The 12,500-nt window shown below is 38.9% G+C and overlaps 1 protein-coding gene across 1 annotated transcript in view; it reads left to right on the forward strand.

Annotated features, from left to right (window-relative positions):
- The window catches only part of LOC114563296 (ATP-binding cassette sub-family A member 1), a 66,110-nt gene that overhangs the window by 4,814 nt on the left and 48,796 nt on the right, over positions 1 to 12,500 (forward strand). The window contains exons 4-6 of the mRNA XM_028590140.1: positions 1,390 to 1,483; positions 9,189 to 9,330; positions 10,351 to 10,469. Of these exons, the coding sequence (XP_028445941.1) occupies positions 1,390 to 1,483; positions 9,189 to 9,330; positions 10,351 to 10,469 (355 nt within the window). The remainder of the gene's footprint in view (positions 1 to 1,389; positions 1,484 to 9,188; positions 9,331 to 10,350; positions 10,470 to 12,500) is intronic.

Genomic DNA, 12,500 nt, shown 5'->3' on the forward strand with positions numbered 1-12,500 from the left:
TAGTTAACATTAGTAATTACTGATCACTAACATGCTAGTTAACATTAGTAATTACTGATCACTAACATGCTAGTTAACATTAGTAATTACTGATCACTAACATGCTAGTTAACATTAGCCATTACTGATCACTAACATGCTAGTTAACATTAGTAATTACTGATCACTAACATGCTAGTTAACATTAGCCATTACTGATCACTAACATGCTAGTTAATATTAGTAATTACTGATCACTAACATGCTAGTTAACATTAGTAATTACTGATCACTAACATGCTAGTTAACATTAGTAATTAAACCTAAACAGATAATGGAAGTCCAAACTGCCTGTGAGCTTCTCCTGTACTATACGGTAATTCCTCTACTGTGTGACAGTAAGTCTCGTGGTTATGACCCAATCGTTACCCTATTGTTATAAAAGCGTCTGCTACGGAGCCATAACGTGAGCTACAAGGTAATGGAGCCTTTTATACATTGTCGTGTTTCTTTAGAAATAAACAACGGACAAATAGAGTCTTTAAACGCTTCAGATGTAAAGTTATTCTCTGTCAAAGTGACGTCAAAATGAATGGGAGTCAATGGGATGCTAACAGGAGGTGATGGCTAGGTAGCATCAGAATGGAGCCATAGGAGGTTCCAGTTCTGAAAGATAACCCCCCTTGGTCAGTTCCTCTTATTACAGCTTTACACTCATTCTTAGATAGAAATTAACACTTTTGTGACGCTGTTTTCACCCTTTTTCTGACTTTTTGTCTCCCTTTTTTAACATTGTTTTTCTGAGTTTTTTGAAAAACAAATTTTAAAAAGAAATTCTGACTTGTTGTCCCTTTTGTCCCGCTACCACCAGTACTGTAAACATGCCACAGACTCCAACTTATTACCACTGTAGTGTAACACTTATTCTTCAGAATTCATGGTCACTAAACCTGAATTTTTGAGTCATAAAAGCTGAAATTATGAATGATTTTGACTCATATTAGAGGAATGTATGTTGATGTCAAAGTTGAGTCAGAATACGGTTTATAAACCGTTTACATTGTCTTTCAAATGCTATAAAATAGAATAAAACATCTCAAAATGTAATGAAAGTAGTGATCATTAAATGTACAAGTGAACCTGGAACCATCCGTGGTATTTTCTCTGTATTTTGGTTGATAAAGAATACCATTTATATTTTAAATATAGACCTTTTGATTAAGGTCCAATTTGACACCAAGGACAACAGGACAGTTAAATATGTTATGTTTTCTCTGTTTAGATAATCTATTAGTCAGTTTGAGTCATTGTTTATGTTACAAACATCAACCTTGTGTGATGTCAGCTTGTTAAATGTGAACATTGCATCTCTGTTACTGATGTTTTGTGATGTCACTTCCTGTCTCTCAGCTTCAGCTCCTGGTAGAGATCGTCTGGCCGCTCCTCATCTTCTTCATCCTCATCGCCGTGCGCCTCAACTACCCTCCGTACGAACAGCACGAATGTGAGTTTAAAAACTTTTTCTTAACGATGGATTTAACGGCATCATGTCTGCTCTCTGAGAGTTAACGGGAGCGTACTGTCTCTTTAAGACTGATCTCTGAGGGTTAACGGGAGCGTACTGTCTCTTTAAAACTGCTCTCTGAGAGTTAACAGGAGCATACTGTCTCTTTAAGTCTGCTCTGAGAGTTAACCGGAGCGTACTGTCTCTTTAAAACTGATCTCTGAGAGTTAACGGGAGCGTACTGTCTCTTTAAGACTGCTCTCTGAGAGTTAACCTGAGCGTACTGTCTCTTTAAAACTGCTCTCTGAGAGTTAACGGGAGCATACTGTCTCTTTAAGACTGCTCTCTGAGAGTTAACAGGAGCATACTGTCTCTTTAAGTCTGCTCTGAGAGTTAACCGGAGCGTACTGTCTCTTTAAAACTGCTCTGAGAGTTAACCGGAGCGTACTGTCTCTTTTAAGACTGATCTCTGAGAGTTAACGGGAGCGTACTGTCTCTTTAAGACTGCTCTCTGAGAGTTAACGGGAGCGTACTGTCTCTTTAAAACTGATCTCTGAGGGTTAACAGAAGTGTACTGTCTCTTTAAAACTGATCTCTGAGAGTTAACGGGAGCGTACTGTCTCTTTAAGACTGCTCTCTAACGGGAGCGTACTGTCTCTTTAAAACTGATCTCTGAGAGTTAACGGGAGTGTACTGTCTCTTTAAAACTGATCTCTGAGAGTTAACGGGAGCGTACTGTCTCTTTAAAACTGATCTCTGAGAGTTAACGGGAGTGTACTGTCTCTTTAAGACTGCTCTCTGAGAGTTAACAGGAGTGTACTGTCTCTTTAAAACTGATCTCTGAGAGTTAACGGGAGCGTACTGTCTCTTTAAAACTGATCTCTGAGGGTTAACAGAAGTGTACTGTCTCTTTTAAAACTGATCTCTGAGAGTTAACGGGAGCGTACTGTCTCTTTAAGACTGCTCTCTAACGGGAGCGTACTGTCTCTTTAAAACTGATCTCTGAGAGTTAACGGGAGTGTACTGTCTCTTTAAGACTGCTCTCTGAGAGTTAACAGGAGCGTACTGTCTCTTTAAAACTGATCTCAGAGGGTTAACGGGAGCGTACTGTCTCTTTAAAACTGATCTCTGAGAGTTAACGGGAGCGTACTGTCTCTTTAAGACTGCTCTCTAACGGGAGTGTACTGTCTCTTTAAAACTGCTCTCTAAAGGGAGCGTACTGTCTCTTTAAGAACGTCAGCTCTTAATAGCTGATTATCTTTGGGTATTAATGGTTATTATCTGAGTTTATGGCTGTTTATCAATGTGTTCAAGGTCACAGAGCTGCGTTCAGGATCAATGAGGTCACACAGTTACATAACTCGCTAGCTTAGCTTAGCATAAAGACTGGAAACAGGGCTGTATAGGGCCGTGATCAGAGATCTTTTTGTTGGTTTTTAAGATGGTTTTTGTCACATATTCCAAGCGTTTTATCACTTTTTCTGACATGTATTTAAAACATTATGTTAAAATACATGTGTGTGTGTATATACAGTTAAGGTAACTGGGAATTTAAACAATGACTAGTCTCAGTTTCCAACTGAGCCGCAGTGAAGCAATGAATGAATGAATGAATGAATGAATGAATGAGACCTTTATTGCCCCAAGGGGAATTAGTCTTGCACTCAAGGCAGCCACATAGAGCATTAGGCTCAGACCACAGTAAAACCTCACCAACCATCTGCTGTACATGTAGTTTTAAGGGTGCACCGATATTGATAAAATAGCTGGATCACAGCCCATCTTACATCATCGGTCAGCAGCACGTGGGTAAATAACTAATAAATAAGAATACAATACATTACATCCAGGGTTCAAAATTAACTTTTTGGTCCACCAGCCGAATGGCTAGTGGATGGTCCCATTTTACCAGCCACTCAATAGATTACCATTGCTTTTTTTTGGGCTGGTGAGTGAAGCAAGTCTACCAGCCACTTGCATATTTTACCAGCATTTGGCTGGTAGATGGTGCTAACTCTGACCCCTGATTACATCCATGTTATTTAGTGTTAGTGGGGGAAGTCTCTGCAGGGCTCCAGACTAACTTTTTTTCCCTAGGAGCCCAGTGGCCCCCAACTGAAACATTTAGGGGGCGCAACCAGAAAATTTTAGGGCCACACACCGTAAATCAACATGCTAACCAAATATTCACATTTCTACAAATTTCCACTGTATTACTAATAAATACTTTGATAATAAATGCAGAAATTACAATGTGCAGTTTCAAATTCAGTGTCACTTTTTTGAAGATGCAACATAGAAGATAAACTGACATCGCTGTCATGACACTAATATTAAAAAATATATATATATATATATATATATATACACACACACACACACACATATATATGTATGTATGTATATATATATATATATATTTTTATTTATATATATTTATTAATATATATATATATATATATATATATATATTAATAAATATATATTAATAAATAAATAAATATATATATATATATAAATAAATATATATATATTAATATATATTAATAAATATATATACATACAATATTGTGTATTGTATTTGTATATTATTTTTTAGCCCGTTTTATTTTCATCATGAACGTTTATAATTGCTCTCTGATGTTTCATGTAAAGCTCTTTGAATTACCTTCTTGCTGAAATCTGCTGTAGAAATAAAGTTGCCTTGCCTTAGAACCTCAGCCTGTCAGTCAGTCCCCAGGGCAGAGAAACCACTGCTGTGCCTGCTCGTCTCTGACGAAGTGTAACGTCAACAGCACCGCGATCGCTTTCCGCTCGCCATTAATATCACATCGCAGCAAACGCTGTCTGCTTGAAGTTATGAGAAACTGTAACCACACGTGAAACCACTTCATCAGCATCCCCACGACTCCCTGTGACTTCAACAACACTGCAGAACCCACCTAGTTTGCATCGTCTGCATGTGTTTGTGTCAGAGCTCTGCTCTCTATCAATTTTCAGAGAGGACAGATAAGCTTGCGCTTACGCGCTCTCAGGTACCGAAATTTCAACGTTTAACGTGCAAAATGCGACCATTTGGTTTCAGTCTGGAGCCCTGCTCTGGTGCCTGTAGTCTCTTCCTCATGGTGGAGGAAGGTTGTTACTAATCCACCATATCAGGTATCGACAGACACAAAGCCCAGGCATCGGTATCAGCATCAGGACTGAAAAAGTGGGAGTTTTAAGTGTTAAAAGTATATTAAAGAATACGTGAAGTAGCAGGCTGTGCAGCACGGTGATATGGTTAATATTATGGTTTTATTATGATGAACTAAAGTTTTTCTTCCACCTCTGATACACTGCCAAAAACAGCCCAATCTTACCCACTAGATCTGTGTAGTTTCAGTCAGAATATCTGACAACCCTTGAACGTAACGAGAGCTGTTCAGGGACACCATGGCTCTTTAACATCTCATTTAAAGCTGCTTACCAGATACAAGATCAAGATTAGATCTTATTTCAAGGTGTGTGTGTGTGTGTGTGTGATCTTGATGTAGTTAAAGGTCCCATGGCATGAAAATGTGACTTTTATGAGGTTTTTTAACATTAATATGCGTTCTCCCAGTGGCTAGAAATGGTGACACTTCAGATACAGTATTAGGGGACCACTAAGGTCTATATAAAAGAGACTTCAGATACAGTATTAGGGGACCACTAAGGTCTATATAAAAGAGACTTCAGATACAGTATTAGGGGACCACTAAGGTCTATATAAAAGAGACTTCAGATACAGTATTAGGGGACCACTAAGGTCTATATAAAAGAGACTTCAGATACAGTATTAGGGGACCACTAAGGTCTATATAAAAGAGACTTCAGATACAGTATTAGTGGACCACTAAGGTCTATATAAAAGAGACTTCAGATACAGTATTAGTGGACCACTAAGGTCTATATAAAGAGACTTCAGATACAGTATTAGGGGACCACTAAGGTCTATATAAAAGAGACTTCAGATACAGTATTAGGGACCACTAAGGTCTATATAAAAGAGACTTCAGATACAGTATTAGGGGACCACTAAGGTCTATATAAAAGAGACTTCAGATACAGTATTAGGGGACCACTAAGGTCTATATAAAAGAGACTTCAGATACAGTATTAGGGGGACCACTAAGGTCTATATAAAAGAGACTTCAGATACAGTATTAGGGGACCACTAAGGTCTATATAAAAGAGACTTCAGATACAGTATTAGGGGACCACTAAGGTTATATAAAAGCATCCAAAGAGCACCATGTCATGGGACCTTTTAATGACGATAGCTTTGTTCTGAATGAGGATCTCCAGGCGCTGTTATTTACTCTTCCTGTTTCTGTGAAAGCAGAATATCTGAGCAGTGATTCAGCAGCGAGCTGTTGTTCAGACATGTTGTAACTCGCCACTCGGAGAACAGTTCAACTCAGGATCCAGCACTCACTTTTACCCTCCATGGTCACATTTAAACCTCCCTGAGTCATCCCTCTCTGAGATATCTGATTCATAGTTCATGTGTTGAGCCAGCTAATATCTGTTAAGATTTAAAAGGAAACTTTTGATTTTTACTCACTAAAAGTTCTGTTGTTGCTGCTGTGTGACAACATTATGGGATGGATCCCTACAGAGATAGACCTTTTTAGTTAAAGAGTAAGATCCTTTTAGTTTAACATGAAACAGCCCCAAAATCACCATCACCAAACTACACCAGACTCCATGTAAATAATCAAGACTTTTATCATCGTAAAACACACTTCATTCAAAGTGGACAGAAACTAAATAAAACTATCAAAAGCCGTCTTGGCTCATCTTTGCACTGTTCCAACAATCACCACTCTGGTTTGGTTGAAATAAACCCTTAATTCACCCATTTACATGTGGAGATATGCTGGCTCTATACACGCTAAAAGTCCTGATTATTTACATGGAGTCTGGTGGAGATATGCTGGCTCTATACACGCTAAAAGTCCTGATTATTTGGTCTGTTATATGAACGTATCTGTTATAGTAAATAATGGTATAACAGACCATTATTTAATATAACAGACACGTTCATCAGACCATTATTTACTATAACAGACACGTTCATATAACAGACCATTATTTACTATAACAGACACATTCATAAGACCATTATTTACTATAACAAACACGTTATGTTATAGTAAATAATGGTCTGTTATAGAACGTGTCTGTTATATTAAATAATGGTCTGATGAACGTGTCTGTTATAGTAAATAATGGTCTGTTATACCATTATTTACTATAACAGACACGTTCATCAGACCATTATTTACTATAACAGACACGTTCATATAACAGACCATTATTTACTATAACAGACACGTTCATAAGACCATTATTTACTATAACAGACACGTTCATAAGACCATTATTTACTATAACAGACACGTTCATAAGACCATTATTTACTATAACAGACATGTTCATATAACAGACCATTATTTACTATAACAGACACGTTCATATAACAGACCATTATTTACTATAACAGACACGTTCATATAACAGACCATTGTTATAGTAAATAATGGTCTGATGAACGTGTCTGTTATAGTAAATAATGGTCTGTTATATGAACGTGTCTGTTATAGTAGCCGTACGTGGTTGAGATTGCAAAGATTAAAACCCAGCGGAGACGGACTGCTGACTCGTGTCTTTAGTGACGTTTCTCTTAAAGGAAAGCTGTGAATCTGAGTGTTATCTCATCGGCTTTTTATTAGTTTCATTCTGAACGCTAATTTAGTGGAGTCTGTAGTTTTGAAGCTTTACAGGCTTCATTTCAGTCTTTTGTCACTTTTTTTTTTATATTTTGTATGTTAATATCTGTTTTTTTGTCACTTGTTTGAGGGGTTTTTCTCACTTTTTTCCCATGTTTTTGTAATTGTATCCCTATTTTCTTTGAGTTTTTTGTGGCCTGATTGTTTGACTGATATATAAAACCAAGCTGTACGTGGTGATTAAAACCCAGCGGAGACGGACTGCTGACTCGTGTCTTTAGTGATGTTTCTCTTAAAGGAAAGCTGTGAATCTGAGTGTTATCTAATCTGCAGCTGTGATTAGAAAGCAGCCCGTTGGCAGGCTGAAAGGTCCCCAAATGTTCCCTGATATCTCCTCTCTGCTAGGGGGGGTGTAAAGGTCGTAACGCTGCTGGGGGGGATCATAAACCAATCACAGGTTATCTACCTGCAGTGTCTCCAGGTGAACCAATGGACCGTTGTTCCAACGCAGCAGCAAAATAAACGGTTTCAGATTAAATCTCACAAACTGCACGTGTTCACGAAATGATGAAGGGTCATTTCCTCCAGCCTGGACTCTTATTCTCCATGTTTGTGTGCCTGAATGAGGCTTGTTGGAAGTGTCTACACTATACAAGTGTAACATAATTATAAAATAATAGCAGTGTCATGATTTTTATTTGAACACTTTAAAATGACAGAAATATGAATGGAGTTTGGTGTGCACACCAGACTCCATTCATATTTCTGTCACTTTAATGTGTGTTGGAAGTGTCCACGGTATACACCTGTTACATAATAACAATATAATAGGGGTGTCAGTGTTTTGATTTGATATCATGCTTTGTAAACAAACGCACGTCAAAGTGACAGAAATATGAATGGAGTCGGGTGAGCACCAGACTCCATTCATATTTCTGTCACTTTAAAGAGCAACTTCTTTTTTCTTTAGTTTTTTCTTATCCTGGACTCTCTGTCTCCATGTTTGTGTGTCTGAGTGTCTGATGTGAACAACAATCTGTGAAACTGGTCCAGTATTAAACCAGAACCGAGCTGTAATGTAACCCTACAGGACTAATGTTCAGCAGCAGTTAGAGTCACTAAAAGTTCTGTTGTTGCTGCTGACAGACTCAGATTATTATTCTAAGTGTCTGACAACATTATGGGATGGATCCCTACACAGATAGACCTTTTAGTTAAAGAGTAAGATCCTTTTAGTTTAACATCAAACAGCCCCGAAATCACCATCGCCAAACTCCACCAGACTCCATGTAAATAATCAGGACTTTTAGCGTGTATAGAGCCAGCATATCTCCACCAGACTCCATGTAAATAATCAGGACTTTTAGCGTGTATAGAGCCAACATATCTCCACCAGACTCCATGTAAATAATAAGGACTTTTAGCATGTATAGAGCCAGCATATCTCCACAAGACTCTATGTAAATAATCAGGACTTTTAGCGTGTATAGAGCCAACATATCTCCACCAGACTCCATGTAAATAATCAGGACTTTTAGCGTGTATAGAGCCAGCATATCTCCACAAGACTCTATGTAAATAATCAGGACTTTTAGCGTGTATAGAGCCAACATATCTCCACCAGACTCCATGTAAATAATCAGGACTTTTAGCGTGTATAGAGCCAGCATATCTCCACATGTAAATGGGTGAATTAAGGGTTTATTTCAACCAAACCAGAGTGGTGATTGTTGGAACAGTGGAAAGATGAACCAAGACGGCTTTTGATAGTTTAATTTAGTTTCTGTCCACTTTGAATGAAGTGTGTTTTACGATGATAAAAGTCCTGATTATTTACATGGAGTCTGATGGGTGGATTAGCTGTAGTTGTTTACCAGGATATAACTTGTACGGGAGGATGTTTTAGTCTAACGTGTCCTGATTATAACGTCTGTTATGATTTTCTGCAGGTCATTTTCCCAACAAGGCGATGCCGTCGGCCGGCACGTTGCCATGGCTACAGGGAATCCTCTGCAATGCCAACAACCCGTGCTTCAGGAGCCCGACGCCGGGCGAGTCTCCCGGCGTGGTCGGGAACTTCAACGGCTCCATGTGAGACGCTTTTTAGACTTTTATTCTGAAAACCTTCATGTGACATGCTTTTTAGACTTTTATTCTGAAACTCCATGAGACTCATTACAGAGACTTTTATTCTGAAACTCCATGAGACTCATTACAGAGACTTTTATTCTTAAACTCCATGTGAGATTAATTTCAGAGACTTTTATTATGAAAGTCCATGAGGTTTTTGTGGGTTTTTTTTGCGAGGGTCTTGTAGAAAATGTTCATATTTTGTCACTTTGGTAAATTTTTTTAAATCTCAAATTTAGGATTTAATGTGAGACACTGTTCAGAGACTTTTATTCTGAAAATTCCACATGAGTCCCATTCGAGAGACTTTTATTTTGAAAACTCCTTTATGTTTTTGTCACTTTTTCAGGATTTTTTTCCCCAATTTTTGTGTTGTTTTTGAAGTATCAAACTTTGACCTATTTTTCGGCGTTTTGCCGTTTGTTTTTTTTAGGTTTTTGTTGAGTTTTTCTGTGACTGTCCAGGTTTTAGTCATATGAACACACTGGACTAACTGACTTGGTTCTGTGGTTTTCGGGTCATATAAACATATTGGACTAACTGACTTGGTTCTGTGGTTTTCGGGTCATATAAACATATTGGACTAACTGACTTGGTTCTGTGGTTTTCGGGTCATATAAACATATTGGACTAACTGACTTGGTTCTGTGGTTTTGGTCATATAAACATATTGGACTTGACTTGGTTCTGTGGTTTTCGGGTCATATAAACATATTGGACTAACTGACTTGGTTCTGTGGTTTTCGGGTCATATAAACATATTGGACTAACTGACTTGGTTCTGTGGTTTTGGTCATATAAACATATTGGACTAACTGACTTGGTTCTGTGGTTTTCGGGTCATATAAACATATTGGACTAACTGACTTGGTTCTGTGGTTTTCGGGTCATATAAACATATTGGACTAACTGACTTGGTTCTGTGGTTTTCGGGTCATATGAACATATTGGACTAACTGACTTGGTTCTGTGGTTTTCCAGAATCTCTCGGATGTTTTCGGATGCTAAGAAGATTCTTCTCTACAGTCAGAACGATAAGAACCTGGAAGGCTTCAAGGAACTCGCTCAGGCTCTCAAGGTCCTGCAGGAGAGCCGATCAGGTACCAAACACAACCAGAACCATTCAGAACCAAAACCAAACACAACCAGAACCAGTACCAAACACAACCAGGATCGGTACGAAACACAACCAGAACCATTCAGAACCAAACACAACCAGAACCAGAACCAAACTCTGCATGTGTGTCTCTGTGTGTGTGTGTGTGTGTGTGTGTGTGTGTGTGTGTGTGTGTGTGTCTGTGTGTGTGTGTGTGTGTGTGTGTCTGTGTGTGTCTGTGTGACTGTGTGTGTGTGTGTGTGTGTGTGTGTGTGTCTCTCTGTGTGTGTGTGTGTGTGTGTGTGTGTGTGTGTGTGTGTGTGTGTGTGTGTTTTTGTGTGTCTCTGTGTGTGTGTGTGTGTGTGTGTGTGTGTGTGTGTGTGTCTGTGTGACTGTGTATGTGTGTCTGTGTGTGTGTGTGTGTCTCTCTGTGTGTGTGTGTGTGTGTGTGTGTGTGTGTGTGTGTGTGTGTGTGTGTGTGTGTGTGTGTGTGTGTGTGTGTGTGTGTGTGTGTCTCTGTGTGTGTGTGTGTGTGTGTGTGTATGTGTGTGTGTGTGTGTGTGTGTGTTCTTCCGGCCCGTTGAACAGAGAGTATTTCCCTCCTTTGTGTTTCTAATGTTGTCTCTGTGGGGGGGGCGTTTCTTTTCTCTACCTGCTCCAACCTGCCGGCCCTTTGCTCTTTATTCCCTCTAATCGCTTTGGTCTTTTGGGGGCGTTTAGTTCGTGAGAAGGTGCTGCTGAGGCGAGTGGGGGCGGGAGGAGTTTACCTGCTGAAACCTGCTCAGAGTTGGACCAGGACGTAGGGTGTAAATCAGAGTTTATCCTGATAAAATAACAAATACACTATTTATAATAAAACATCAGATTTATGAAACTCCACCAGACTCCATGTAAATAATCAGGACTTTTAGTGTGTATAGAGCCAGCATATCTCCACCAGACTCCATGTAAATAATCAGGACTTTTAACGTGTATAGAGCCAGCATATCTCCACCAGACTCCATGTAAATAATCAGGACTTTTTACCTGCTGAAACCTGCTCATAGTCTCCACCAGGACTCCATGTAAATAATCAGGACTTTATCCTGATAGAAATATCTCCAAAGACACCATTAAATAATCAGGACATCAGATTTAGAGAAATATCTCCACCAGACTCCATGTAAATAATCAGGACTTTTAACGTGTATAGAGCCAGCATATCTCCACCAGACTCCATGTAAATAATCAGGACTTTTAGCGTGTATAGAGCCAGCATATCTCCACCAGACTCCATGTAAATAATCAGGACTTTTAGCGTGTATAGAGCCAGCATATCTCCACCAGACTCCATGTAAATAATCAGGACTTTTTAGCGTGTATAGAGCCAGCATATCTCCACCAGACTCCACGTAAATAATCAGGACTTTTAGCGTGTATAGAGCCAGCATATCTCCACCAGACTCCATGTAAATAATCAGGACTTTTAGCGTGTATAGAGCCAGCATATCTCCACCAGACTCCATGTAAATAATCAGGACTTTTAGCGTGTATAGAGCCAGCATATCTCCACATGTAAATGGGTGAATTAAGGGTTTATTTCAACCAAACCAGAGTGGTGATTGTTGGAACAGTGGAAAGATGAACCAAGATGGCTTTTGGTAGTTTTATTTAGTTTCTGTCCACTTTGAGTGAAGTGTGTTTTACGATGATAAAAGTCCTGATTATTTACATGGAGTCTGGTGAGTTTGGTGATGTGGTTTTTCGACCTCTGCAGATGTGGGTCAGCGTGTCGCCGGTCTTCACGCTGAGTGTGAGTTCGTGTCACTCTGCAGGAAAACCGTTTGTTCAGCTGCAGACTGTCCCACTTTCACTAAGTTTAGTTCATCAATCAGACATTTATCTCCATGCAGTCACAGTTTTCATTTATGCTTTTTCAACATTTTAGTCAGTTTTTTTCAACATTTTTATCAGTTTTTGTCAACATTTTTGTCCGTTTTTGACGCTTTTTCCTGGTTATTTAGTCACTTTTGACTCTTTATCTTCATTTGTTCTG

This window comes from Perca flavescens, chromosome 10, assembly GCF_004354835.1.
Source record: "Perca flavescens isolate YP-PL-M2 chromosome 10, PFLA_1.0, whole genome shotgun sequence".
NCBI lineage: Eukaryota > Metazoa > Chordata > Actinopteri > Perciformes > Percidae > Perca > Perca flavescens.